This window comes from Pieris rapae, chromosome 9 (assembly GCF_905147795.1).
Source record: "Pieris rapae chromosome 9, ilPieRapa1.1, whole genome shotgun sequence".
Lineage (NCBI taxonomy): Eukaryota > Metazoa > Arthropoda > Insecta > Lepidoptera > Pieridae > Pieris > Pieris rapae.
The window spans coordinates 5,883,704-5,910,634 of record NC_059517.1 but is presented as its reverse complement, the minus strand read 5'-3'; the positions used below and the strand labels follow the sequence as shown (position 1 = coordinate 5,910,634).

At 31.1% G+C, this 26,931-nt stretch overlaps 1 protein-coding gene across 2 annotated transcripts in view; it reads right to left on the bottom strand.

Annotated features, from left to right (window-relative positions):
• LOC110996284 (kinesin-like protein CG14535) overlaps positions 1 to 26,931 on the bottom strand; it is a 194,721-nt gene that overhangs the window by 57,897 nt on the left and 109,893 nt on the right. The window contains exons 1-2 of one of the 2 annotated variants that reach the window (XM_022263880.2): positions 20,559 to 20,617; positions 15,639 to 15,810 (exon numbers count right to left, since the gene is read on the bottom strand). The exons of the other annotated variant lie outside the window; for it this stretch is intronic. Coding sequence (XP_022119572.2) covers positions 15,639 to 15,694 — 56 coding nt within the window. The 5' untranslated portion in view covers positions 15,695 to 15,810; positions 20,559 to 20,617. Of the gene's footprint in view, positions 1 to 15,638; positions 15,811 to 20,558; positions 20,618 to 26,931 lie in introns of those variants that run through there. 2 annotated transcript variants of the gene reach the window in all.

Sequence of the window (26,931 nt, the reverse complement as noted above, 5' to 3'; positions counted from 1 at the left end):
GAAGGAGTCAGCAGAACGAGAAAGGGAGCGCTTTAGGACGAATCCTAGGGGTAGAAGACGGGGAGGAAATAGGAGAAGATATGCCCATCTCTTACCTCCTATGTAGTGTATTGCACGAAAGCTTTTTGAGTGTATTATGCCGTTGAGGTCCCGTTAGAATGCGATAGCGAACCCGGAGCCTCTGTAACGCGGCTTTGTAGGTATTTGTCGAGGTGTTTTTAGTGGGTATTGTTCACCCAGTCTCTGAATAGCAGAGATTTTGGTGTGGGTCGAGTCCCACATACCCCTGCAACTTTCTAGGGCAGGGGATGCGCAAATGCATTTCCACCTCGAAAAAAAAAAGGGCCTGTTTCACAATGTATGGATAAAGTACCAAATAGCTATGCAACACATAAATTATTCGAAAGATAAAAGTTTCGAATAATAAAACTTCACATTTCATGGCGAATAGCGCTATCTGACATTGTGAAACAGGCCCTTAATCTGGTTTACGCACAAGATGTTTTTAAAAACAAAGAATTAAAAATAGCCACTATAAATGAACATCCGACACTTCGGGGGACATATATTTGTGTCTGCACGCGACATTAGCAAGACGTCATGACTCTGGGGGAGATGTAAGACATTAAATTCGTTTTCGTTCCACTACATTACCCCGGCCCACCACTGTCGTTATAAAAATGTAGAGCCAATCTTGTGATTTACTTTTATGATTTGACAACTCGAAAAACTTTTTTTATAAACGCTTATTTAATAATAATGTGTAGTTCAGATTGTGTTTTGTGTGATATTTCATATTTATATACTGAAAATATTCGTTTTATAGACAGTAGATCGAGTTTTCCAGAAGTAAATAATAAAAATTATTTATAAATAAATTTGTTCAACGTCAAAAAAAGGCTCCGTATTTCCAATACTGTATTATTAACTATGTATATAATAATAATAATAAATAATCTATTATAAAATGTATTTTATAATTGTGATGTTACTTAATATTGGTATAAAATTAACGTCACTAAAATAAGTTAAGTTATTTATAAACGACTATGAATTCTATCAATTAATTGCTTTTTTAGTTTTTATAAACGGTTTTGTTGCTAGGCCGCCTTCATTTTTGATAAATCGAGTAAATACTGTCTTCGTCTCACCTGTATTATCTCAAACTTTCCTAATGACATTTGAAATATAATTACTGTATTTTATTTCATTAGGGTAGACAAGTCGTATGTTACTAAGTTAGAAGTTCGTACGGCCAAAGTTAGCGCAAACAATTGTACACTCGCGCACATAAATATTTATGCAGAATTGCGACTTTACGACCGTTATGTTCCGTGCTAACTGGTATAGTTGTGTGAATAAGCTATTGGCCGGAATGAATGGATGATTTTTTGTAGTTGAATATTAAATAAAATTCGTATATGCAATTTAAATTTTTGCATTGAGGAAATGCTAAAATATTTTTACCGTACAGGCAGATATATGGTTAGAATGTTAAATGGTCAATGTTGCGTTGAAAATCATTTCGCGTTTTTAATGTGCACCAGTGATCAAAATTTTATTGCATATTCCTGGATAATTTGAAAAGTTTAATGATAGATAATTTAGGTACATTTAAAAAAAAAAGTTTTTTACTAGGTACTTCGGAAGGATATATGGTACAGAAATAATTATTTTACAAATAATAAAATAATCATTGATAATAACAATTTTTTTTTAAATTTAAAACAACTTTCATCTGGATATATATGTCTTGTTTATACAAATGTTTTTAATGCATACGTCCTTCTAATATTTTTCTAAGCTGTGGCGATTTCTTTTTTTCTTCTCGCTTCTCGTTTTTTCTATTATTTGTTACCAATGCCGGAATCAGAACCGATTATGTTATCTATTTTCTGCTTGTATGTTTCACAAAACCACCATCTTCGACGTCGTATATTTGTTAAGTTTGAAAATAAATTTAAATGTGCTTATATACGTATATACATGAAATATGTTGTGTGTATGTAATGTATAAATAGATTGTGGAAGCCACCTGATGTCTTAGTTTTGATCTCCGGCTGTGCAGAAAAGAACTGTCTCTCTATGTGCGAATTTACCAGTTACTCAGCGCTGAAGGAATCCAGCTTGCCTTAGAAGGCATTCCTTCAGCTAAGGTTTTCGGTCTACCGAAAACTTCGACGGCGAGCAGGCCAATCACCTCGCCACTTGCCTATTAGATTGACTAATGATCATGAAACAGATGCAACATTTTATCTATATCATTATTTATATATTAAATAAGGTGTCTAAAAAATAATCATACCCTTGTACATTTACACTTACTTATCAGCTTTTACCAACCTTTAACCTTAGACCCTGAAAACGGACAGATACTAAAACAAAACAATGACAATATTTATAAAATAGCTTGAAGCACGTCTTAATGGAGCGTTCACGAAGAAAAATAATTAAAAGTTCCATCAAGCATAACATTCACCGAAAGCCTCATTGTCGCGACTTTACAGCTTAATAACAGAACGATGGAGACATTAAAACCTTTCAACAAATGTATCTCACAAAGCAATAAGATGTATTTGAGGCTAGGGAACGCGCGGTTTTATTGCAATTTTAATGGTGAGAACACGAATAGTTGATAATGCAATGTTCTACTAAGTCTGATTCTTTTGCCACTTGTTGTTTGTTCCTATTTAAATACTATCAATAAATTGTATGTTGTTATTGACGTACCTAAAAATAGGTCCATTTCTATTAATTTTGAATTTTGTTTAAAAGATTCATATCGTTTAGAACAAATGTCCTTCATAAAAGCATTTGACTTTGTATAACTGTTTTATTACATTCTATGTTGTATTATATCATTTTAAACATATAGGAAGTTTACCACTGAAAACTCTTTACTATGGTTACCGTTCAGGCAATATGAAATACTCAACATTTTTAACCGCGGATCGATGGGGGGTGTACGGCTGGGGGCACACCTGGGACAACTTTCTTTCATCCCATGAATACAAAGCGGGCTAGCTTAGCGGGGGCCGCCGATCTCACTTTATTACGTCTCCAACCAAATGAGTTCGTCGTAAAATTGACATAAAACTTCTAATCACGCTATGGGAAATGAGGAATAAGAATACTACAAGATAAGAGTTCTGCTCCACTTTTTAAATTACGATTTCGTATTTTAATAATCATAAAGCTTTTACAACCAAATTTTTCATATAAAACCAGGAGACTTCTATAAAATATTTCTCATGAAATGTAAACCAACTGAAACATTTGATTAATTAAATTAGAATGTACATTGTACACCCCAATGTTTTATCAGTACTCTTGGTTCGCCCACGGATATTAAACACATTTTAATACGAACCGTAAAATTTCTGAATTAAATATTATTCCTTTCATAGGAAACACTATATGAAAAATATATACAAATTAAGGCATAAAACAAAAATGAAAGCGCGAAAAGAATTTCACGAATAACAAAAGCCAATCGTAATCCCGATTTTCCGATAGAACGGCGTCAATCAACAGATCCAAGGGACAAGATATCTTTTTAACTAGATTAAGGTCCTTTTGGGCCAAGTATCCCGAATCATCGGATCTCGCTCGCTGATTACATTATGTAAATTATTTTACTTCCCCCGTGACATCTATATCCGGAACAAGGATATCGCGGAATACAAGATGCCTCCAAAGTAGAAGGATGGCGTGGAATAATTTTGAGCAGTTTATTTTGTTAAACATTAAGAGAGTTCGTTGTATTTAATAAAATAAAATTATTATTCTCCTGAATATACAAAGCAAAAAAAATTACATAAGAAATGTGCTTCTTGATTTTATGATTATCTAAATATCTTGCTTATTTGCGGTTTTATATCTAATATACATATTTTAAATAATATTCAACAGCCAAAACGTTGTAAAAAATCTACGACTAGTAGTAATTATGAAGAGTATTGGAGTACAGACATTAAACCTCTGTTTAACCCTAATGAAAATCTCTTCCAGTTTAAATAAGTCGTGTATTTCAGACTATAAGACGTTTCGTCGCTCGTATCGAACGGCGAGATTACAGCAAAGAAACATGTTTCAGACCCTTCCCGCAGCTGTGACAATGAATCGTAATATTTTAAGGTTTTTATTTACATTTTGAAACGTACTATCGCAACGCAAATTGAAAAAAGATCCTCAAATGCTTATTTCAATGCATTCCTGTTCTATTCTTTAAATACATACTAATATTTTATCCTGTTTGCTCGAAGCTTTAAAAGCATCTATCTTGAGTGTCATAACATTTGATAGTTTTTGAAACTGCTTTATGGGTGTTCACAAATTAAGAATATTTTGGTTGCAAATAAATAAATGTATGGCCGACGATGTCATATGAGTAAGGGAAGCATTCATTTCGAAATATTTTTTAATCCTGTAATTAATATTGTTATTGTAAACAAACATCGTCCTCAAGGCTCTGGTACTTAAAGCAAACAGAGCAAATATTTGAGAAATGCGAGAATTTGCAAGCGTGTGCAAGACACGTTTAGCATATGCAAGCCAAGTTAACTTTCCTTGTTGCGATATTGGAACCGGCACATGAATGTTAAACATGCCGTAAATACCTATTTTATATGTAGCTTTAAGATGTGACTTCGCGGGTTATGTTAAAAAATCTTCTTTTTTTCAGCGCTCACCGCCATTGATATATAATTAATAATTTTCCGGGTTACACAGTATTGAGAAAGAATCGTGAAAAAATTATTACAATGTTTTTAGTTGTAAAAAATTTATATGAACGTCACATTTCACAATATATTTTTTTACTAAAGTTAAATAGAATTAAAAATCAATTACCATCTAAAATATTGATGTGTTGATTGAACACTGTTGACTAACATTGAGACGGCTAATGACGACGTGTTCTCGTTCGTATATATAAATATTAATATTAGGTTTCTTATGTAAATAAAATATATATTTTTTAATGACAAATAAAGTTCTTTAATCATTAAAAATAACATCTATTACCTTATGATATAAGTAATTAAATAAGAATGAATACGTATAAAGATTCTTCGTATTTTAGAAAATAAAGTTTGAAGAAAACACTTTTTTAAGGATTATAGTTATGTATTATTGTATTTAAACTTATGATTATTCAGACATAATTTTAAATTAAAAATAAAGTTTGTTTATTTATCCTGTTAAATATTCAATATCGTTATAAAAATTTTCGTATGTTCGTGTAATAATAAAAGTCTATAAAATGTGCTATTGACGGGTAAAACTATGACACGTTTTTTATGTGTAGATAGTTCACAGCTGCGAAATACTCGTCCCCGTGGTAGTCCCTAAGAAAAAAGGGAAATCCCAACCAATAGAAAGATAACGGCTAATCATATTTTAAACGATTGCCTCCGTCGAGCGGTTCTTCCCAAGTTGTAACTTTTCTACGAGGCGTTAAAGTTTTGTTTTCCTTTACAAAAACAATTTACGATAAAGGCCAATAAAAATATCAAAATATAATAAAATCACGTGCGATGTAAAGGCGAGATAACAACATTATGCACCCCAATTTTCCGTAACGCCAGCAATATAAGACGAAGCCAGGTGTGTCAGATACGGAACAAATGGACGGACGTGAGTGGACTGACCTCTTCTTATAGTCTAAGAGCTTATTAGAATTTTAGTAAGGATCGACATTGCATTATTGATATGTATAGAGGATATTTTATAGAATATGTGTGATAGTGTATACCTAGAAATCCGCACTTTATTTTTATTTTTGCTTAACCATTAATTATTTTACTAAGAGCATAAACGTCCGAATGGTCAATAAAACTTAGCTTATAAATGTGCGAAACAAACGCAAATAGTGCCTAATCAAAACAACAATAATTATATTAAATTAAAAAAAAAAACTTCAATCAACTAAACTATTAGGTTAAAAGTAAAACTGATAAACTACTGTTAATAATATACAAATATTCTTACGATCAAAGCAATACCAAATGGCAGCATTACTTATAAAAAGCTTATACATACGTATTATAGCTAGTACTACCTTTAGATTTAGATAACCCAGATTACTAAGATGAATATATAAAAAACATTTTCTCGTTACCAGCTCCTGAACTAAAAACACACAAAGCGGCCTTCGATTTCTTACATTAGACGAGTTTCTTTGTGAAACGGCCTGAAAGAAATCAATCTCTAAAAATACCTTAACATACAAAACTGTTTCTCTATTTACAAAGATATTTTTATATAACGGACATAACTTCACCTGATGCTAAGTAATACCGTTGCTCATGGGCACTGTCAATACCAGAGGTGTAGGTACTGGAAGGTGACAATTCTAATTATTCTGCATTGAATATCGTCATGTGGAGGGATCTTGTACTGATGAGTTACCGCTGAGAGGTGGGAACAGTACTCGAGGGGATGGCCGAGTAAACTACCGTCGCCTTGCCTCTAAATAAGCCTCCAAGAAGCTTGGTGTGCTTAGCAAGTTCGATATAGCATATACGCAAATTAGCCTTTATTATTTTACTTGCATAAGCATCTCTATCTTATTTTACAACGAGCATGGATTAAAATTTACTACTTGCAACTAAACTGAAGTATTTCTAAGTATTATATTAAAACCTGTGTCAGGATTCCCAGCACATCCATAAACATACATAATTCTAAATTCCTGAAAATAATTACATTATTTAAACTTGTTTTATTTATTTTTCAACTGTTATCAACACGCCTGAGTTCATAGTGTGTGGGTGAAAAGGTGTGAGTGAGTGTATGAGTGAGTCAGTGACTGAATGAATAAAGTGAAAGTAAATGAAGTGTGTACCTTAAACATCAATTTGTAATATGAAATTTGATTAATTCATTTCTTTCCTTCTATAGATAATTAACAAACCACTTCTATGCAATGACTGAATACAAAACGTTAGATAATTTCTTTTCACATCTGTGAGTCAATTGAAATCCCAAAAGCATTCTTTAAACCACAAAGCAATTCGCAGAAAAGAAAGGGGACAGCGTACTGAGTAATGGGGGCAGTTAGCATCAAACCAGTGGAATAATGGGAGCACTTATTGTTTAGCATTGTGGAATATTGATTCCGTTTATTTCCGCAAGGAACCGAACGGAAATCGTCGCGAGTCCAATACTGCCGCGGATATTGCGTTGCCGCACTCGATTCACTGAACTATGCTCATTAGGGCCACAAACCACTATTAAACGTGCAAAAAAATATAATTTAACATAACTTAAGTAGTTGTTATACCAATAGTAACAACTATATAATCTGATAGTTTACTTAGCAACAAGATATTAGTTGTTATAATTGGTTAGAAAAATACAATGGGTCTTGGCCTAAATTTAAAAAAGTAAAGGAATGTTGTATATATTTCTGTTTTGTTGTTTTATGATTAAATAAAAGTATTCATGATGAACCAAAAGTTTATCAAATGTAAGTTCTTCAAGTAATGGGCGTACCTAGTAAAACATTAAGAGTATCTACGAGCGTATGGTTGTCAATTAACATCAGGTAATCCTCCCGTTTGCTAAAGCAAAATATTGTTTTTAAGTTAACAAGTTATCTTTACAAAAATGAGAGTTATTTTAATTCCCCTTACTTACTACTTAAAACTAGACATGGATTACACACATTTTTCATATATTTAATTACATTAATAAAGTTATTATTTATATCATACTATTATAGCTTGAATTGTGATCCGGCCCTAACCATCCCTTTATTTGAAACAACGGCCATTAGCCAACTCGAATACGACTCGAGCGATTATTCGATAATGCGATCGGTTTCACCGAATAATTGCAAAAATCGTAATTATCCGATCAGTGCATAAGTGTATGGTGATAATAGAGTTAAACTTCGTTTCTGTAAACATTATAATTAAAATAAACGCCCCATTAACATAATTGCTTTTAAATAGTACAATAAGTTTTTTAAGAGTTTCACCTCCATTTGTTGATTTCCATTTCGCAGTTTCGCTGGGTGGTAAATGAAATATATGGAATAAAACGAGTTTATGATAGCTAGAATGACTTTATTGCGTTATAATGCTATTTCGAAGCAAAACACAATGTTTACGAGTAAATTAGGTAATTATCGGCAGCTGTAATGAACATTAACTAGCTATTTTAGCCGGCGTTGTCTGATAAATGAGTTATAAAGGTTTTAGCTGTGCGGTTTTATGCGACCTCGTTCTCTATAATAATAGGTTTTTATTATCATTGAATTGGTTAAAATATTTAATATGTTTATATTGATTTGTTTTATTAGAGGTTATGTGTGTTTTCCTAAATGATTTTAGAGAGAGAAAATTACAAAAAATGAGAGAAAAATTACAAACAAATTACTTTAACATAATTACTCAGACTTAAAATCATGTAAATAATAAAGCTTTATGTAGTTTTATAATAAATTGTAAATACATTATTGTTTGGAGACGAACATCCGCAAAGAGGCCCAAGATTGGACTCCACAAATAAAAAGAAATCTGGGCCTTCGTCCTTAACAATCCTGGTAACGCTCAGGTGTGGCCGAAGCACGAGCCATTGGGTTAATTTAGCCTGAAGTTAAATGCTTGGCTCAAGATTTGATACAACTGTTCATTTTAAAGAATTTGGTATATGGTAGGTGGACTCAGTTGATGCTCATTAGGTTGTTATACGGCCGTGGCTTAGATAAAATAAATCTATTTTTGTTATCTAAGACCATAACAATGTTATCAAATGTTACTAGGAAAAAGGATACCCATACCTATTTTCTTTACAATAATTCATACTTCCGAGTCTACATAAAGGTAATACACATTGTCTTTTAAATGCAGCACATGCCTGCACACGTACAAAAGAAAATTCTTTCCTTCAAGGAATTGTGTCAGTAAAGTCGATCACTCGGGGTTCGATCAATAGGCTTTTATTTGTACTAGCTCCTACCTGCTTATCTGAACGATCTGTATATCGTTGTGTATTGAAGACTATTGCTCATATTAGTCTCGCCACGAAATAAATACATCTTATGAACTTAGGTTCAATGTAATTTTAATATATTATATATATATAAATTAGAGATATATTTTGTTATAAATTGTTTGTAAACAGGGAAATCACTTCATTTGTGTTTAGTTTAGAAATTTAAGCTTGAATTTTTTTTTTAAATTGTTGAACAAATTTAACAACTTTTGTTGGTCAAATCTAAAAAAATCATTTGCTGTGTATGAATTTACGTTTGATAATACATACTACATTTAACTAACAAAGTTATGTCTAAAACAGAATTGCACCTGCAATACAGCGTTTGAACAAGGTACGCAAATATCTAATTTAGTATGCAAGCTGTTACCGCTCGACAATAGCCATGAATTTGTTACACCAATAAGTATTAGCAAGGAAAATATGTTACATCATATTGTTTTGTACATTGAAATAAGGTTCCAGTACACATTATGGTAACGAAGATTTCACGGTGTTCGGTGTCGATGTCGGGATCGGGTCACGGGTCAAATTCTGCTTATCATTATTAAATAAAAATGTACAATCATGTAATGATTCCATTTAATAGTAATTTATCAAAAGATATGGTTGATTTATATATTTTAATTTTGTAGATTAAAACTACTGCTCTGCTTATATAAAGCGAGTTACCTGCAGTCAGGGTTTTACAGGGTAACTTATTATCAATAAATATATAACATACATACTTCTGTTTATAAATTAACTATTAACTAAAAAATTTGAATCGCAATCTGATATTGTATACAAAATTCTTAATATCTGCCGTCATCATGGGTTTTGTTATACTATGACTACATAACTATATATATTTAGAACTGGAGGATTTAGTGGTTGTTTTTGTATTGACACACACGCACACATAGTCTACAATTAACACAAAAACTCAGTTTTCTGTATATGTGTCGTGGTATGTTTTTAACATGCAAGTAGGTGATCAGACTTCTGTGCCTGACATACGCCGTAAATTTTAAGGCTGTTCGTACGACGGAGTACGAAACGCACACATAGATATAAAAATCTATTGGTACACAGCCGTGATTCACACGACCTTAGGATTGAGAGGAAAGGCTTAAACAACTTGATGAACACTGCGCACGTACAATGATTATTATTATGTATAATGAAGCGTTTATTATTAAGAAGTATAAAACAGCAAATAGCAGCAAAGTACTGTAAGTGAATGTGTTAAACGCGAATAAAACAATTAACATGAACAAAGGGATACCCGAAATGTTTTCCAAATAAACATTTAAGCAGAAAACATTTTTAAAACAAGACTGTAAGCTTTACTGCAGTATTGATTTTGCATCCGGCAATGGACCCTACGTTTAGGGTTGCTACAAATAAGCTAGTTTGTACAAAAAAGGTAGACATTATATTTTGAATCAGGAACAATATTTTTGGAATCGACCTTCATGTATATAGATACTCAATAAAATGTATATCCAGGAGAATTTCTACGTATAGAAAAAAAAAATTGTTTTGAATTTATTCATGGATAAGTTTTTAAACGTGTAATCCTTTAATTACTGAGAATATTCCATTTTATAACAGATAATGTATGATGAAACTGAAACAAGAGATAAGAGATATAAGAGATGCAAACTATGCCTGATTTAAAGAAAAAAGAAGCATCTTGATGAATTTTAGTTTTCGAGAAATTCGTGGACAAACATACAATAATAATTCAAGACATAGCAGAATGATGAAAGAAGGTTACATTTAAAGTGTTAAAAACGTTCCATTACAGTAAATTATATTTTAAAAAGTTATCGAGTTAATAATAATGATATCGTATTTAATAGTAAAATTAATTTTAATACCTTTTTTTATAGAACAGGGGGCAAACGGGCAGGAGGATCACCTGATGTTAAGTGATACCACCGCCCATGCACACTCTCAATGCCAGAGGGCTTGCGAGTGAGTTGCCGGCCTTTTAAGAATTGGTACGCTCTTTTCTTGAAGGACCCTAAGTCGAATTGGTTCGGAAATACTTCAACCTACATTTAGATTCCATTTAAACATTGCCATACTTTCGAATTAAAGAATAATTACACAACCCTACAAATGTGAATACGCGAAATCTAGACTTTTTTAGCTTTTAAGCGATTATTGCTGACAATTTTCATCTGCACTGTATAGAGCAGATGTCGCATCGAAGTTTCGATACAAAGTTCGGTTCCTTTCATATACTAATCATTAAAAGAGAGGATGGCGAGCGGCCGGATGGATTGTTTTGGATCCTTTAAAGGATAGGATAGTCTTTGGTATGGGATGTAACTTCTGTTCTCATCTCCCAATGACAGGCAAAATTCAGACGCGGCCTCACAGCAGTCAGAAAATAATTAGCGGCTACAATATAAGAGGTTCTATTTTGTTTCTTAAAGATAATAAATGTTGGCACCTGGTAGACTGGTGCTTTCGTCGTTCAACGAGTATAGCATAATATGTATCGCAATACAGCGAGGAAATGCTTCGAGCGTTAAAGGTACACACAGGGACCAAGCTTTTTAAATTTGTTTTAATTATCCAATTACTGGCATATATTACTAATACTATGTCTGTGAATAAAATTGTAAATAATGTATATACTCAAATATTTGAGTGTTAAAGAGTTATTTAGTTATTAAAAAAATCTAAAAAAATCCTACAGCAACTTTCATTATCATTGCAGAACTTAGGATACATAAATATTTGTTGGTATATCAAAAAGACTCATTAAACTTGGAGGCACTCCGGTAACTCGCGTTTACCCCGTCCTGAAACCCGAGACCCCGAAACTCTTATACCATAAGCAACATATTTGACACAATAAAGAGAATGACTTTAGTAAGAACCCCTATCACCTATCTAATAACAAATTTAACTGTGTTGGTGCGTCCAAAGACGCAGTCTGTTTATGTGCTTCTAATACACAGATAAAAAAAATATCTCGTTTAACTTTTTCATAGGAGTCAAAACTAAACTCTCTTTGTTACTAGTATACGTTTATGAGGGTTTGATTATATCTTATTCTTATTTTGGTGTCTTTCCGTTACTGGAGGGCAGTCAGGCTTGTGAAGCGTGTCTTATCCTGTGCCAGATGCAGCAACTCTTCCGCAGGCGCAAAACCCGTCCACTCCCTAACGTAACGAAGTCATGATATTTCCTTCTACCAAATCCTCTAACCTGGATATTATCCATAATTAATTGGAGGAGTTGATATCGGTCATGGCAGTCAACTTTCCGTTGTTTGATGTTCTGCATAAGTTTTTTCGACATTCTAACTCGATTAAGAACATTCTCGTTTGATACTTTCAGTTTCCAGCCTATACTGTACGTGTGTACGTAATCAAACCTTACTCATTTTTATTTATGTTTCCATACTTCTGTCCCTTTCGAATAAGCATTTTGTTTAGTTGTATACTGGCGGAGTAGCCTTTATGCGCACAATAATTACAGTTTCCAACAGTACAAAACGTTTCGACCAAACATTCGTAAACGTTTCACTTTTATTTTCATCCGTCGATTTGCGAACGCCACAGGATTTGTTGATCGATAAATTTTGTATTCAGCGTGCTTAATATCGATTTACTGACTAAATCTACTTACTTCGCGAGTTATTTCATTGGGGGTTACGTATTAAATTTTATTAGTTCAAATATGCTATAAGCAGATTGAACTACAAGCTTGCTCTTTCGGTAAAGAAACCGGTGTCTCAAACCTCTCGTGTTCTCATCTTCTCTTTGAACACATGAGGTTCTCGACACATGTGTGAGACAAAGACGGCTGATCACCTGTTTTGTACAATTAATTTAGGGTTATAACAGCATTAAATTGGAGTTATTTTTATGCAATAAAATGTATAAAAACACATTAGCTTTGAATTTTTTGAGTGACATCTCCGACAAAAATTCCGTTAGACGGTTAAGGGCCTTTCTTTCGTGGACCTGATCTGGATGATTGAGCTGTCAAATGATTCGTCTGCGCAACAAATTGGTTACATAGATAGTATTTTGTAAGCCGGCAGATAGTTTTTTTAATTAATTTAGTTTTTACCTCTTCCTTAACATAGAAGAGACTTTCTTAAGATATATTACATAATTGTACTTCAATCTTCAATCGAACTATTCGCTCGCAAAGATTCTCCAGTTACAATCTATATTTGGGTTGTGTCATTAATCGGGGGCTATGAACGTTTGTTTTCTGCTCTAGTTCGTACCAGAATGCCCCATACGCTGGACAGTCCACCAATGTTTTCAGTTCAGGTCAGTTTTGCATTGGCCCAAAGTTTAAAAGTATTGTATAAAAGGGCCGTGACCTATTAACAATTGGACCAGTCGTGCAGTTAAATTGGGCAATTGTTATATCACTGAGTTATTGTAAGCTAGGTAAGATTTTGTAAGCCAAGGATAGGTCAAATATTCATATTACTTATCGAGATGAATCAATTTTCATTAGAATATCAAAAGTCCGAAAAAGTGGCATAAAAACATTAACTTGTGTGACATACCTATTAATAAATTACTTTAAACAAACACAAACAAAATACGTTTCATGTGTTGAAGAATAATTCTTAATTGGTGACAAATTCGTAAACTAAATATTTAATTCCTGACAAAACTAAACTTTATCTTTAACCTATTTTTACAAGAGTAATTACGTTTCTTTCATGATGCATCACAGTTACAATACATCTGAAAATAGTTTAAAAATAATTACAGCACTCAATCAATTGTCGAAAACGATCGTTCACAATTATCTAACAGATAAGCCAGTTCTGGCGAGTGTCCAAGTGCCAGATAAACTAATTTGACGTGCCCATAGATTGCTATTGAACAGACAGCGGTGGTCAACCTGCGTCTTATTTAGTTTATTTGTAAGGATTTTTTTCATTCGTTTTTGTTCTATGAAGCTTACCAGTACATAATAAATAGTGTATTTTAGTTTAGTTTTTAGGATCGAATGTAAAGTATTACAAAGCATCTTGGTATTTCATCTTGTTCGAATCTCAATGTAATGTAAAACCTTATTTAAGGGTTTTTCGGTGCTTTTTTACATTTTATAGATTATTTCTAACGTTTAAGGGAAAATTAAAAACAAAATACAATATAATCTTTAATTGGTTTATTTAGGCACTTATGGCATGCTCTAACTTTCATTTTTATATTATTAAGAACTTACACATTCTTTCGGTTATACGCCACATGCGTTAGTCAAGTAAATCAATATAGTATTATAATATTCTTTGTGCAACGACTTTTGTAAGATAATGGTAGCCCAAATTTTTGGTATGTATTTGCTTGACTAAGCGTAACAAAGAGTTTAAATTTATTTTAGCTGAAAAAAAATTAAGATATTTTTCAAGTTGGAGTTCTGGATAAAAGGGATTTCTTTATTTTAGGAGTAATGCGAGGTAAACAGATGTTTTTTAATGCTTAATTATATTAAGGCCACATTGTCGCCGATTATTCCTAAAAAAATTAGTAATTAATTTGGTTAATTATCTTAGAAAGTTTATTAGTAATCGCAACAATCAAATATATAGTATAATTTGATTAATTATTTATTAATTATTTACCATTATTTTAGCCTATTTAAATAGGTTTAATAAGAAGTTTAGATATTAAAGTTAAACTTAAAGTGATGATTAATTACATCAAGTCAAAACAATTTTGAAAGTACATAATTCAGAATATTTTCGCGCCAATAGTTTGTCACCCCTACGTAGTTACGATACAAAAAATTACAATAATTTGAATCGGTAACATAATAGGGACAAATTGATAATATTTCTGAATAGATCGAATGTTGATTAATGTTTGATTGAAATATTTTAGTGGCTTTGGTGGCTAATATGGGATACAAATTGCAAATCAGTTTGACAAATTCATACAATATCATTAAAATTATATGCAAAATGCCTACATTTTAGCACAATCGTTAAGTTTTTATAAAATATTCGAAATACTATCATACGTTTTATGTTATTATTTCACCTATTTAATTGGTTCTTTCATTAGTATTTTTTAGTCACATCAGCGCTAAGAATTTTCAGGGATAATTCCCTAAAAATTGTGAACACAAATAAATAACAAAAATATCGCTTCGCTATTATAATCGTATATCTAGGTCTATTGGCAGGTAAAGATTATTAATATTCTTACTTTAATAAGACATACAAGCCGAAATAATATTTTTCCCTACGTAAATTTCAAAAATCTACGGTAAAGATTTATATATAAAAAAGCGTAATTTTATTGATTTTATTAACATAGATAAATATATAGTCGGTAGTTTAGAAATGAATATATGAATATCCGAGAACACGATATTGATAACTACAAATGATTTAAATGGTGATGACTCCACAAACCTTACCTTCTAATAAAAAACCGTTTCTTGAAAACCCCTCAGCCCCGAGTTCGATCATATATCTCAGAGTTAGCAGCTGACTTTTATAAAGAAGGTGATATATATATTCATGATAGGCATTAATGTAAGTAATGTAATTCTCACTATAAAACATACAAGGTAAAAAATGTTACGCCAGCTTATAAATAAATAACTAAACTATAAACTTACTAAAAGCTACAATAAATTGCTAGAATTACCTTGGTAGCTCCTTCGCTGGACTTGACTGGGTTTCTTGATGAGAGAAAGAGGCCATTTCACGGGATTAAATATAAATTATTACACACATTTTTAAACGTCTAATATACACTTTATTAGATACGATATAACTATTAGTTTAAACTAAATGAGGTTCTGACGTATATTAAGTTTCTGTTCGAATAAAAATTATACATAAATATGGCAAGAATTTAACCTCCTGTATACGGGAGCATTAATATGTTTGTAAATATTTTTTTTAGTCAATCAATTTAATTCGAAAATTGAGGCTTGTATTTTTGAAGTCTGAACTGGATTTTTGGTTAATATTTAATGACTAACATTGATCTAATAGAACTTTTGAAAATATCCAATCAAAATTAAAGTACTTTAGAAATGAACTTTATATCCTTAAATGAAGTTCTACCGTTTGATGACTAATTAAGGAAAAGCGTTGAAGTCGTAACAAAGTGATTTTAGTTGTCAAGTTACTCCGAAAAGGCTCGAATGTAATTAATTTTAGTGCTCTACCACGTGCCATGTAAATCAAGTTCTGTGTAACAGGAATTATTGGGGTATTAATATTTGACTTCAATTAGAATTATACATGAATTACGTTTAATCTGAGCGAATGACGTTTCGTTAATTATGATTCGACCTGGGCACAACTTTTAAAATAGATTATAATAATAATATAGTTACAAAACTATTTTGTTTACTTTAACTGAAATTTATATAAATGTGTATATAAATGAATAATAACTATAGTGTAATTTATTTCATGTCATTAAATGCATGTACTTTTATTTAGGCTATCATATTAAACAAATAGGTTTATTCGAAAAAAAAAGTCCAATAAAAAGATTTTACAACACACAAAGCTAAAACTCATATTTCTAATATCAATAAAATTTGTTCTTTTTTATTGCAAACGAGTCCTTATTAAATTATTACGTGGTAATTAATGTAATAAAAAAGTAGTGTTTTAATTAACATTTATTTTGAAGCCGTAATATGTATTTTCATCGTCCATTTTACGTCTTGGCTATAAAGGTGTCGGAGCTTTTAAGAAAATTGATTTTGATGGCGTTTCCCGCTGGTTTATTTGTTAGTTTATATCGAAGCCAAGCTACACTTTTATGACTGGAGATATGAAATTTGATATCAATTTATGAAATAATATAGCTGAACGGTGTTACTATCTCCATATATATAATATCTTAAATCCTCATAAAAAGCATTTAAAGTCTAATGCATATTATTTGTGCTACGACTACTTTGTGCTATAAAAAATATTTATTTCATTTCATTTTATTTTTTACATTTAGGTACAGAAACAGAAAACAGATTGATAAGATACAAACAGTTATTACACACTAAACAACATTTGAAAACCTGAAATCCAATTACATCTGTACACAGCATTTTACACTAAATATCAAACCACACACAATACACATACTAAAATTAATGACAAAAAAAATTAATTAAAATAAGTAATTTAGGTTGCAAGTCTTCACCGTGAATTATCTTTCTGAATTCACAACAACTATTGTGGAAAATATTAACTTCACACAGAATTATAATATTTGCACATTCTAGCTATAATTTTGCTTTAAATAGATGAACTAAACAAAGAATGGAGTAAAGATAAAATATGTTTTACAAAACATTAAATGCACTCGCGTTCCAAAAACAATCACCAGCGTCTGGGTGCGAACTTTATAATTTATTCAGTGCTTAGGAAGGTCTATTTTAATTATCGTGACGTCAGACGACGACAATAAAAGCACAAAGTGCTAGTCATAAATTTTTAACGTCTTGAAGTACGTTCGGCTCCCTTTGTGAGGTACTGAAGCGGAATTATCGTGTTTGAGCGATTGTCACTTTGAATATGTGTAGTGCTCTTCAAAGGTGTGATTTATAATTTTCCCCTTGAATGAATATTAAAAGAATAATTCATGTAAATACTTATATAAGTAATGAATTAGAAATAAGTGTGGTGTACAAAATTATATTACGATATATGAATTGAAACAAAAATACATCTTTTATTTTAAATTCTATTGTCCTTTTTTGTTCATACAATATATATATATATATATATATATATATATATATATATGGATCTCTATTTCCCTTGGTCATCGCATCATGCGTCCATTTCATTCATCAACGAATGGAACAATTTCGCTTCTTATTTAAACCATATTAAAAATAATTATATATATTAATGTAAAAAAAAATAGCACAAAAATATTTATCAACAAAATAAAATATGCGTACGGCAAAAAATAAATGTAATTATTCAGAGGACATATTATTTGCAGAGCTTTCGAGCAAATTTTCAATGTTTTCAATTATGTGTTCCGTCGTGACCTGGAGTGAGGTCATACAGCGTGAATCGAAATGTCGTTATCATTACTAATGACAAGCGCGAAGTTTAATTAATTTACCAACTTTGGGTGCTTCCAAAATTTCGATATTTGGTCATTTGCATCTATCAAATCGTGCTAATAAATAATTAGCAATAATTCTAAATAATTCTTTTTATTCAGGAAATGACCCTGCAGTCTCTGGGATTTAATTTTCTGAATAGAAACAATTAATGAACAAACGCAATACTGAATGTACGCCATACTGTAAAATCCCTAGAAAATCGAAAAGGTCTCTTTTTAATACTATTGATTGAAATTTGGAATAATACAAAAGTATTAGCCATGTTTGTGAAACTAGTGTAAAATGTTAAAAAATAAGCGATACGTAAAGTAATAGTCTCGTTGTTCATAGAAAAGGACCAATTTATAAAAGAAACCTCTTTCTCCACATTCTTACACACACAATTGACGCTAAACCTACAAGTTACCTTTTACCCTGATGCATAGACCGGCGGGGCTTTATGATTATTACACTCTACGGTTTATGGTTTATAAATTTCATTAGCGTATGTTGTCGGACGATCGCGTTTATTATGGCTACACACTGTACGAAAGAGTATATTTTTATTATTTTATCTCTACAATGAGTATATTTTATATTAATTGTTATACATTTTATTAAGGTAAAGACCAGTTACACAATGTTAACAGAATTTAAACTGTATATAGTTTTGGCTTATTTAGCTTATTAATATCTCAGTCAACTAATAAAATAGGCATTTTATTCGTTACACACATTTATTAATTAAGACATTACGCATTTGTTAAGATTTACATGGGTTCTATATAATATTTTAACTGCACTCACTACTATTGACACGATTACCATGTAACCATGGGTGCCTTACCCAGGTCCAACGTATTATGTAAATGTTTGATACATAGTTAAATAATATACTAGCTGTGCTCTGCCGTCTCGCATTTATTCAGCCATAGCACCTGTTCGTTCGATTGCCTAAGCCTATTCCCAGTAAATTAACTTATATTATTTTCATATACATACGGTATACGATATCGCGGTTTTTTGTAGATATTGATGCTGTCTATGACTTTGAACTATTGCTAATAGTTTCCTTAGCGTATAAGATTTAGGAATTTTATTGATATTTTTCAGACCTTGGGTTAAATACGATCGTAATTACACACAAACCCCAAAAAAAACTATAAAAAAATATTCCAGTCTTTGTTTATCAGGAATAACTTAGGATTCAAACACATAATCTTCAATTTATAACATGTGTAGATTTACTACTTAAAATCTTCATTGGCCAATATACGTGAAAGAAACCATACTTTTAGTTTAATTTTTTACGTAATAAACGGTATCTGCGTGTGTCTGAGCCTCCTATTTCACGCAGGCAGTGCATTTACATAGTTACTCGGTACAATTAATTAGTTCGCTAGTTTTGTTCTCCCCTAAACGTTGAAGAAATAGTTTACGATGGCGTGACCCGGCAAGAATGTTTGAGTATTTGACTGAAAAATACACACAATATTTATCTTGTGAAATATACATATATATACTGAATTGAGATAGTTTAATTTATTTTTCTTTATTAGAGTTAATTTTAAGAATTTTTAAACTAAAATAATATTCATAATTTAAAATAAATAAAATCACAATAAATAATGTTTCTTGTTGTAAAATGTTCAACGCGCCTTTTATGACTAAATTATTATTGTGAAAAGTTCAAGTGCAATCGTCACTTATAAAGGCTTCATACTGAATTTTCCATAGTATCATGACAAAATGAAAAGCTCTTGAAAAACTTACAGGAATTCTGTAAAATCGCAGACAAGACCGCAGGGCAACTGTACATAATGCAGTGCCGTCCGCTTTTGCGGATATCATGCTGCAATTCTAGTTCGGTCACTTTTTTTAAATATATTTATATTTAAAAAAAGAAAAACAAGAACGATAATGATTTTTATAAGCAATTTTTTTAAGATAAATTTTTGATCAAAAAACTATTAAGTTAATTTTATTAACGTTTTTAGCTAAACTTTAATGTAAAACAACTCACTGAATTATTTTGTATTTAAATAAATGTATTTAATTCCTTTTCCAGATCAGGAAGGATTCCAACAATATAAATACAACCTTCAAAGGGGCGTTATGCCACGTGGTTAAATAATGTGCATAGAAAAATTTAATCAGTTTTTTAGGTTGTAATGAAATAATAAATATTATTTTTGTAGGGGTATAAAAGTAACTATAATAAAAAATTAATTGCTATTTTATCGCACACGAGAAGCATTTTATTATATTTTGTAGGAAAGTGTACAATAATTTTATATATTTTACGTTTTTACATATTTTCATTTTCTTTATTATATTTTCTTAAAACTTAATCTATTTTGATATTAATTATTGGAATAATTTAATTTAACTTTGTAATTATATTTAAAGTAATGTATTTTAACGTCGTAGGATTTTTACGTAAATATTGAAAATATTTTTAAGAAACATAATATACGACGAACCTCAGAATTAACCACAAACACTACACCCACGCCTATATACACGACACGAAGTACAAGACAGGGCGATACGTGTGCGACCCTCCACGTTTCATGCGCTACTGAATTGAACTTCAGGATTCAGAGGTGCATCTCGTGGCTTCCTAGTCATTGCTGTGCGCCTAGTAGGCCGGAATTGCATTGTACTGATTTCCAGAAACTTCAAGGGTACTGAAATTATTTTGTTTTCCGAGAGATCTTCAATGAAAAGCTTGGGCAAAAAATCGTAGTTAGTTGGTTTTTTGAATAAATTGTTTCACGTTTAAAAACAAGACAAGGGCTAGTTTTCAAATTGTCTTTTGGACTGCCTAATCATTTCGGTTCTGCTGGTCACACAAGGCCATTTGCCTTGGCCTGCTTTGAATAAATTGTTTCACGTTTAAAAACAAGACAAGGGTTAGTTTTCAAATTGTCTTATGGACTGCCTAATTATTTCGGTTCTGCTGGTCACATAAGGCCTTTTGTCTTCGCCTGAAAAGCATTAATGTAACAAACGCAGAAATGAGTCCATACCACATTTGGACTAATACTTTATAATGCCTGCGTTATGCGTAATGCGTTACGGGAATAGAAATTATATTAGGTAAAATGCCATATATTATATCTTTATTTTTTAATACGTTATTATGCGTGATATATGTACCTACAACAACTAGTCACTATAGACATTCTTTACAGGGGCAACGACCATTTGCCCATTTGCATCTGAAACCTCCAATAACCACAAAACTAATTTATGTAAAAACTGCGAAGTAACAATTTTTTAAAGTAGATCATGTTTCTCTCATATGCAATTCAAAACCAAAATTATATTAATAATAGCTAAAAGAATTTAACTAAGATTTAGATTGTCAAAGTAATTTGAGCAAAAGAAAAGCTGGCTTTGACAAACAATTTCCTCTATTAATTAAAAGGAGGACCTGAGAGGCAGTCATTTGCGTCGGCCTCATTTGCAATCCTTTCCCTTCTTTGAGGGAACAATACGATATTTCGGACTTTAGACATCCACTTAAGATATCCGGTCTTTAGATAATCCATTATCAAATGGATGCGTAAGTTTCAACAATTTCCAAAGTTCTCCTAATACATGTCTTGTTTACAATAAAATATAAAGTAAAACATTTTTGTTTTTTTTTGTTTTTAGTAAGTGCTTAAGTGTTTCTTTTTTTATTGTTCCATAATAGTGTTGCCTAGAGGAGATCGCTTGTTAGCGATAAGGCCGCCCGTTGCTCAATAAATTATGTAATCTGCTTTTTTGTTTTTTTTACATGCATGAATTTGTATATATGTAAAACAACGAAGTGTAAATAAATAAAATAAAATATATAAAATATGGAATGCCCAGTAATTCTTTGTGTTTGGTTTAGATTTTTCTACGCAAAATGCACTCTGTTAAGAGTGTGGTACTACAAATAAATATAATGAAAAAAAATTAAAAAAATCAATATTAATGTAAAATATTTTTTATTACCAATAATATTTTATAATAATGTATCAGATAAAGTTAGTCTAATCAACTATTCAATTACAAATAATGTAAGAAAACTTCAAGCAAGGCTATTGCAAGTTCTGAGTAGTCAAAATATATCTGAGAAAACTTTACACTAAAACACCAAAGTTGACGTATTTTTCTCCAAATCAAGAACGTGCGATGAACTATTTATTTTTCGCAAACACTTCCCAAGTGTCTAGAGAGTTTGTCTCTGGTTGAATCTTGGCCGGGAGTTGGGCTAGTTACCTTGTTAGACTGTCTTCAGCACATTTTATGTAGCCAGCTTACTGTAGGATACAGTTAATTTAAAGTTTAGCGTTATACTATTCTTGAGAGTAAATTCAATGCCGTAATCAATAGCGTTATAGCAGTTTATATGCCTTTGGATAGCCAATACATTTCAAGCTTTTAATCCGAAGCAAGCGAAACTTGCTTCATAATTCTATTTATGATTATTTTCAACATAACTCATGTAGTAACAAATAGTTTTCAAGTGGTTTTATAAAGCATTAAATTAAGGAAGTAACAACAAAGAGTCAACCAAATAATTCTCTTTTTTTTTCGAAATAGATTATTTTATAAGAACATTAATCACTACTTGATGAATTGCTTTTTTAAAAGAGTACCGATAGTTTTTTTACATCGGCTTTTTATCTTGGCCTACACACTCATCTTCTTTGCCGATGTGTAGGGATGCCTACAGGTTCGAATTTAATGACGTCGAATAAGGGATACCGTGATCAGTTAAGTAACTTAAGTAACTTGGGCATAGTCTTGCTTAATTTGAACGATCAACGACAGTTATTTCGAATGAACGAATTGAAAAATGATAAAAGTTTTTTTATTTATTTACACTCCTTTTTTCTTACTTCTCATAATTTTTTTACATATATAACTTTATTTATTAAAGGAAGGCTTTAATACTATTATGCCTTAAGTCAACAAACCTAGAACAATGTTTGTAATTCAAGTAGTGAGAGACGTTTATTATAATGTAGTGGAAGATCTTTCCTTTGTAACGTCATTTACCTGCCAATTAAATGTTTTGCCTTGTGCGGGTAATTCTGTATTACTCTATGTTCAAATAGGCCACTATTTAACGTGAATATTATTTGTGTTTTATTTGTATATTGTGGGATTCAAATTGTTTTGCAATTTATAGGAAAGATCGCGTAATACTATACGGAAGAATTTTTTGTGTGACTTTGTGTTGCTTTTTAAAATAAATCTGAGGTTTGTGACACATATTTATTCTAGTAGATACGCAATGAAAAAGTCGTTTACAGAATGTATGGTACGGTTAGAGTAAATTTAAATAACAATAGATAAAGTTTTAATCAAATAATTCTCGTGACCTATACAGCCCTCCCCCTACAGTATCAATGGCGTATTAAATTCGTTTGCATTATATTATTTACCTGTCCATTGACCCGTTTAATGTTATGAGCTCTATTCCTAAGGGACGACCTCTCAAATGTACTGCTACGTCATTTCAAACACTTGTAACTGATTTTTATAGCTACATACACAAACTATTCACGATCTTATACGTGTTAAAATAAAGTTGTAAGTGCCGTGTTTTCCTGCTTGAACTGCAAATTTGCGTTTTAACTCAAGAACTGGTAACAGTTTTTATGTCAGTAAGAATAAGGTCGACTTTACAATGTTTGTTAGTTGTTGGCGCGAAATAGATATGAGTGCTGCAAGATGCGTCCACCCCTGTAATAGGGAATTTTACTCGTGGGAATCTTCGATTAGGGCTTTAAATATGATTTTAAGAATTTTGCTTTCATAACAAAGATTGCCCTTTTGAAAACATTGGTTTATCCGTTGGAGATAAGGAATTTTTAGATAAAGTTAGAGATTGGTTATGGCAATGTATGTTAACATTTATTTACATATACGTTTTATTCAACGAATAGGTATGTATCGCAATACGTCGAAGAAATGCCGCCAGAATTAAAAGTATCTACACTGCCACAGAGAATAATAGTTGCTACTGTAACAATTTATTTTGAATTATTATTGTTAGTATGAAGGTTGAGTGTAAATATATATAATAATCTAGCTTTAAAAATAAATATTCAATATTCTTTTCAGTTGAATAAAATACATATATATTTGGCAGGATAATTTATATTTCTATATGGAATGAATATAAGTTAGCTTTAGAAATCTCAATTTTATTTAACGAAATATACTTTATGTGTATATCTGATAATATATATCAACCTCAATAACATTGCAGACGCAGTAAAAACAAGGAATATGTTTTATAAAATTTTAAGTAGACCCCAAAAGCGAGAGGTCCATTTAATTGACTACTCCATTTTCGGGATTGTCGGATTAGTACAGGAAAAAATGGGAGTTCATCCCTAAACGAGGGGCAGTTTAAAAACACGTCTGAAATATTACACAACAAGAATGTAGGCTTATAACTTTCAATTTAAGGGTAAAATTCAGTTTATGGATGATATTTTATGTCAATTAAGTTAGGTTTGGCCTTATTTTACCTATGCCAAAGGAAAATAAACAAAAAAAAATTAAAAAATATTCGCAAATATATACTAACATATGACATAAGAAGTTTATTTATTAATTCATCATACGGACATCAAGGTAAAAAGGATTTATTATATAGAATTGATAATACTTTCTAAATTGAATATAAAATAATAATAATATTGTAGACGTTTCTGTTTCCCTTAAAAATGTGATACCTTTTATTTATACAACAGAGGTTTATGAATAAAATATTTTTCAAAATATTTAACCAAATTTGGTTGAATTGTACAATGTCTGAAAGCTCTATCAATCAATTTGCACCGTCCCTATACCCAATGTTTGGAAATAAAGACAGATGACTTCAACTTGGCTTTTCCTTTGTTTAATAAATGTTTCATTTATTATATATAATACTGGTTTGTTTTTTTTAATAATAATAAAATAGAGGAACTTATTTTTTTTACTTACGAATAATTGCTGGTACCATTTTTTCATTCATTACCATTTTTTGATACCATATTGATCATACCTGAAACAATTAAAGACAATTAAACTAAGTATTTAAATATAGGTGTTTGATGAAATACTGAAAAACAAATAATCAAATTAGGAGCCAAAGCACAAACGACGTGCATTGAAGTGCTCATCATTCGTAATTAATGATAGTATAGATAGACTAGAAGTCAGTTCTATAGGATATACTAGTTTTGTACAGCAATAGATTGTTATCGACTACCATACGTGTAGGTGATCTATATACATATACAATGATTTTTAAATACCATTTACCTGTGTATACATGTAAATGATTAATTTATAAATTCAAACTTCAAACATTTTTGAAATTCGAATCCAAAATATGCAGCAGTTGACAGTTTAAAAGCGTTGAATGTAGGAACCTAAACGTGCTTACAAGGCAATTTCATATTATCTCTGCTTCAGTTGTTACCCTCTACGACTTTTGACATAAGCCATCTTTTATAGGTTGTCTGCATTGAAATCTTATTAGGACGATCATAGTTGTGAAAAATCTTATAGCATCCTTCTATTTCTTAACATACATACATATATTCTGCTACACAAGGTTTCTATGAAACCATTATCTTTACTCACAACTCCAGTACAACAATATTATGATTTATAACATGAAACTCACGGAATTCACCAACCGACCTGAGTTTGAAAGACATTTATCAAACCGATACTGCATATAACTTTTTCATAGCTTTTTTTCTTTTAACGAATGAACGGTGACCGGAACTAGGTAAAATAGTGAAGCTCTGGTGAACTTCTAGACTACATTTTGCTTTCCCTAAAATTCTCATGAAATTTAAACTCATCCAGGAATAGGTTTAAAGAATTGAGTTAACTTATTTAAATAACTATGGCATACAACATTTCTATGTCCATCTTTACAGGCCTTTCTTTACATTTAATTAAACTATTAAAGTTTCTTGTTTTCAGTGCGAAATCTTTGCAAAGGCTTCTTAGAACTGATACCACTGGCACTTTATAATTGAATCACGATCGATATTATGTAATTGCATTAGTTACTTTAATGGAGACCACATTTTTGTATGAATGACTATAACATGAAATATGTATTAGACGTAGACTTAGACATCTATGTCTATGTCTAAGTCTAAATAGGTATTCGTATATTATACTCGTATTCGATTCAAATACTCGACTATCGAAAAGTCTTTGGTAAGGGTACATTCGTATTTATTCCAAAAAACAGGAAAACTTTCAAACTTACGAAACAAGATTTACGAGTCGCAGTAATTAATTAACCGTCTATAAAATTAGTGGAAAGTTAAATATTCGTTAGAACTTTCTTTTTATCTTTCGCGGTTAACTACTGCTAACTTTGCTACAGTAATGAAATTGTGAATGAAAATTTGAATTTTCGCTTAAAGCTGCTTTAACGAAAACATGGCTAACCCGTATAAAACTATAAGGTTCACAAAGCTCTAAAATGGGGTTTTGGTATAATTATGATGATATTTAGGGGAATTAATATATTGAAAAACAAATGAAGTTTACAGTATTTCTTGTGTAAGACGTAGTCATAGACATTGTCATTCATGCATACGTGCCTTTAGTGTACAAGGAATATCAGTAGTTGTCATTTCCATATTTCATAAGAATTCTACGCTACAAATAGGTTACAAGGCTTCTGGACCGATTTGAAAGATTATTTCGCCATTAGAATGCTGCATTATGCCTAATGAATATAGGCTATAGAATTTTTTCTAAGAGTTTATAGTAGAAAAATCATAAAATTTTCAATATATGCTCAAACTATAGTAGGTATATTGGTTGTTGGCCTGTTGCTTC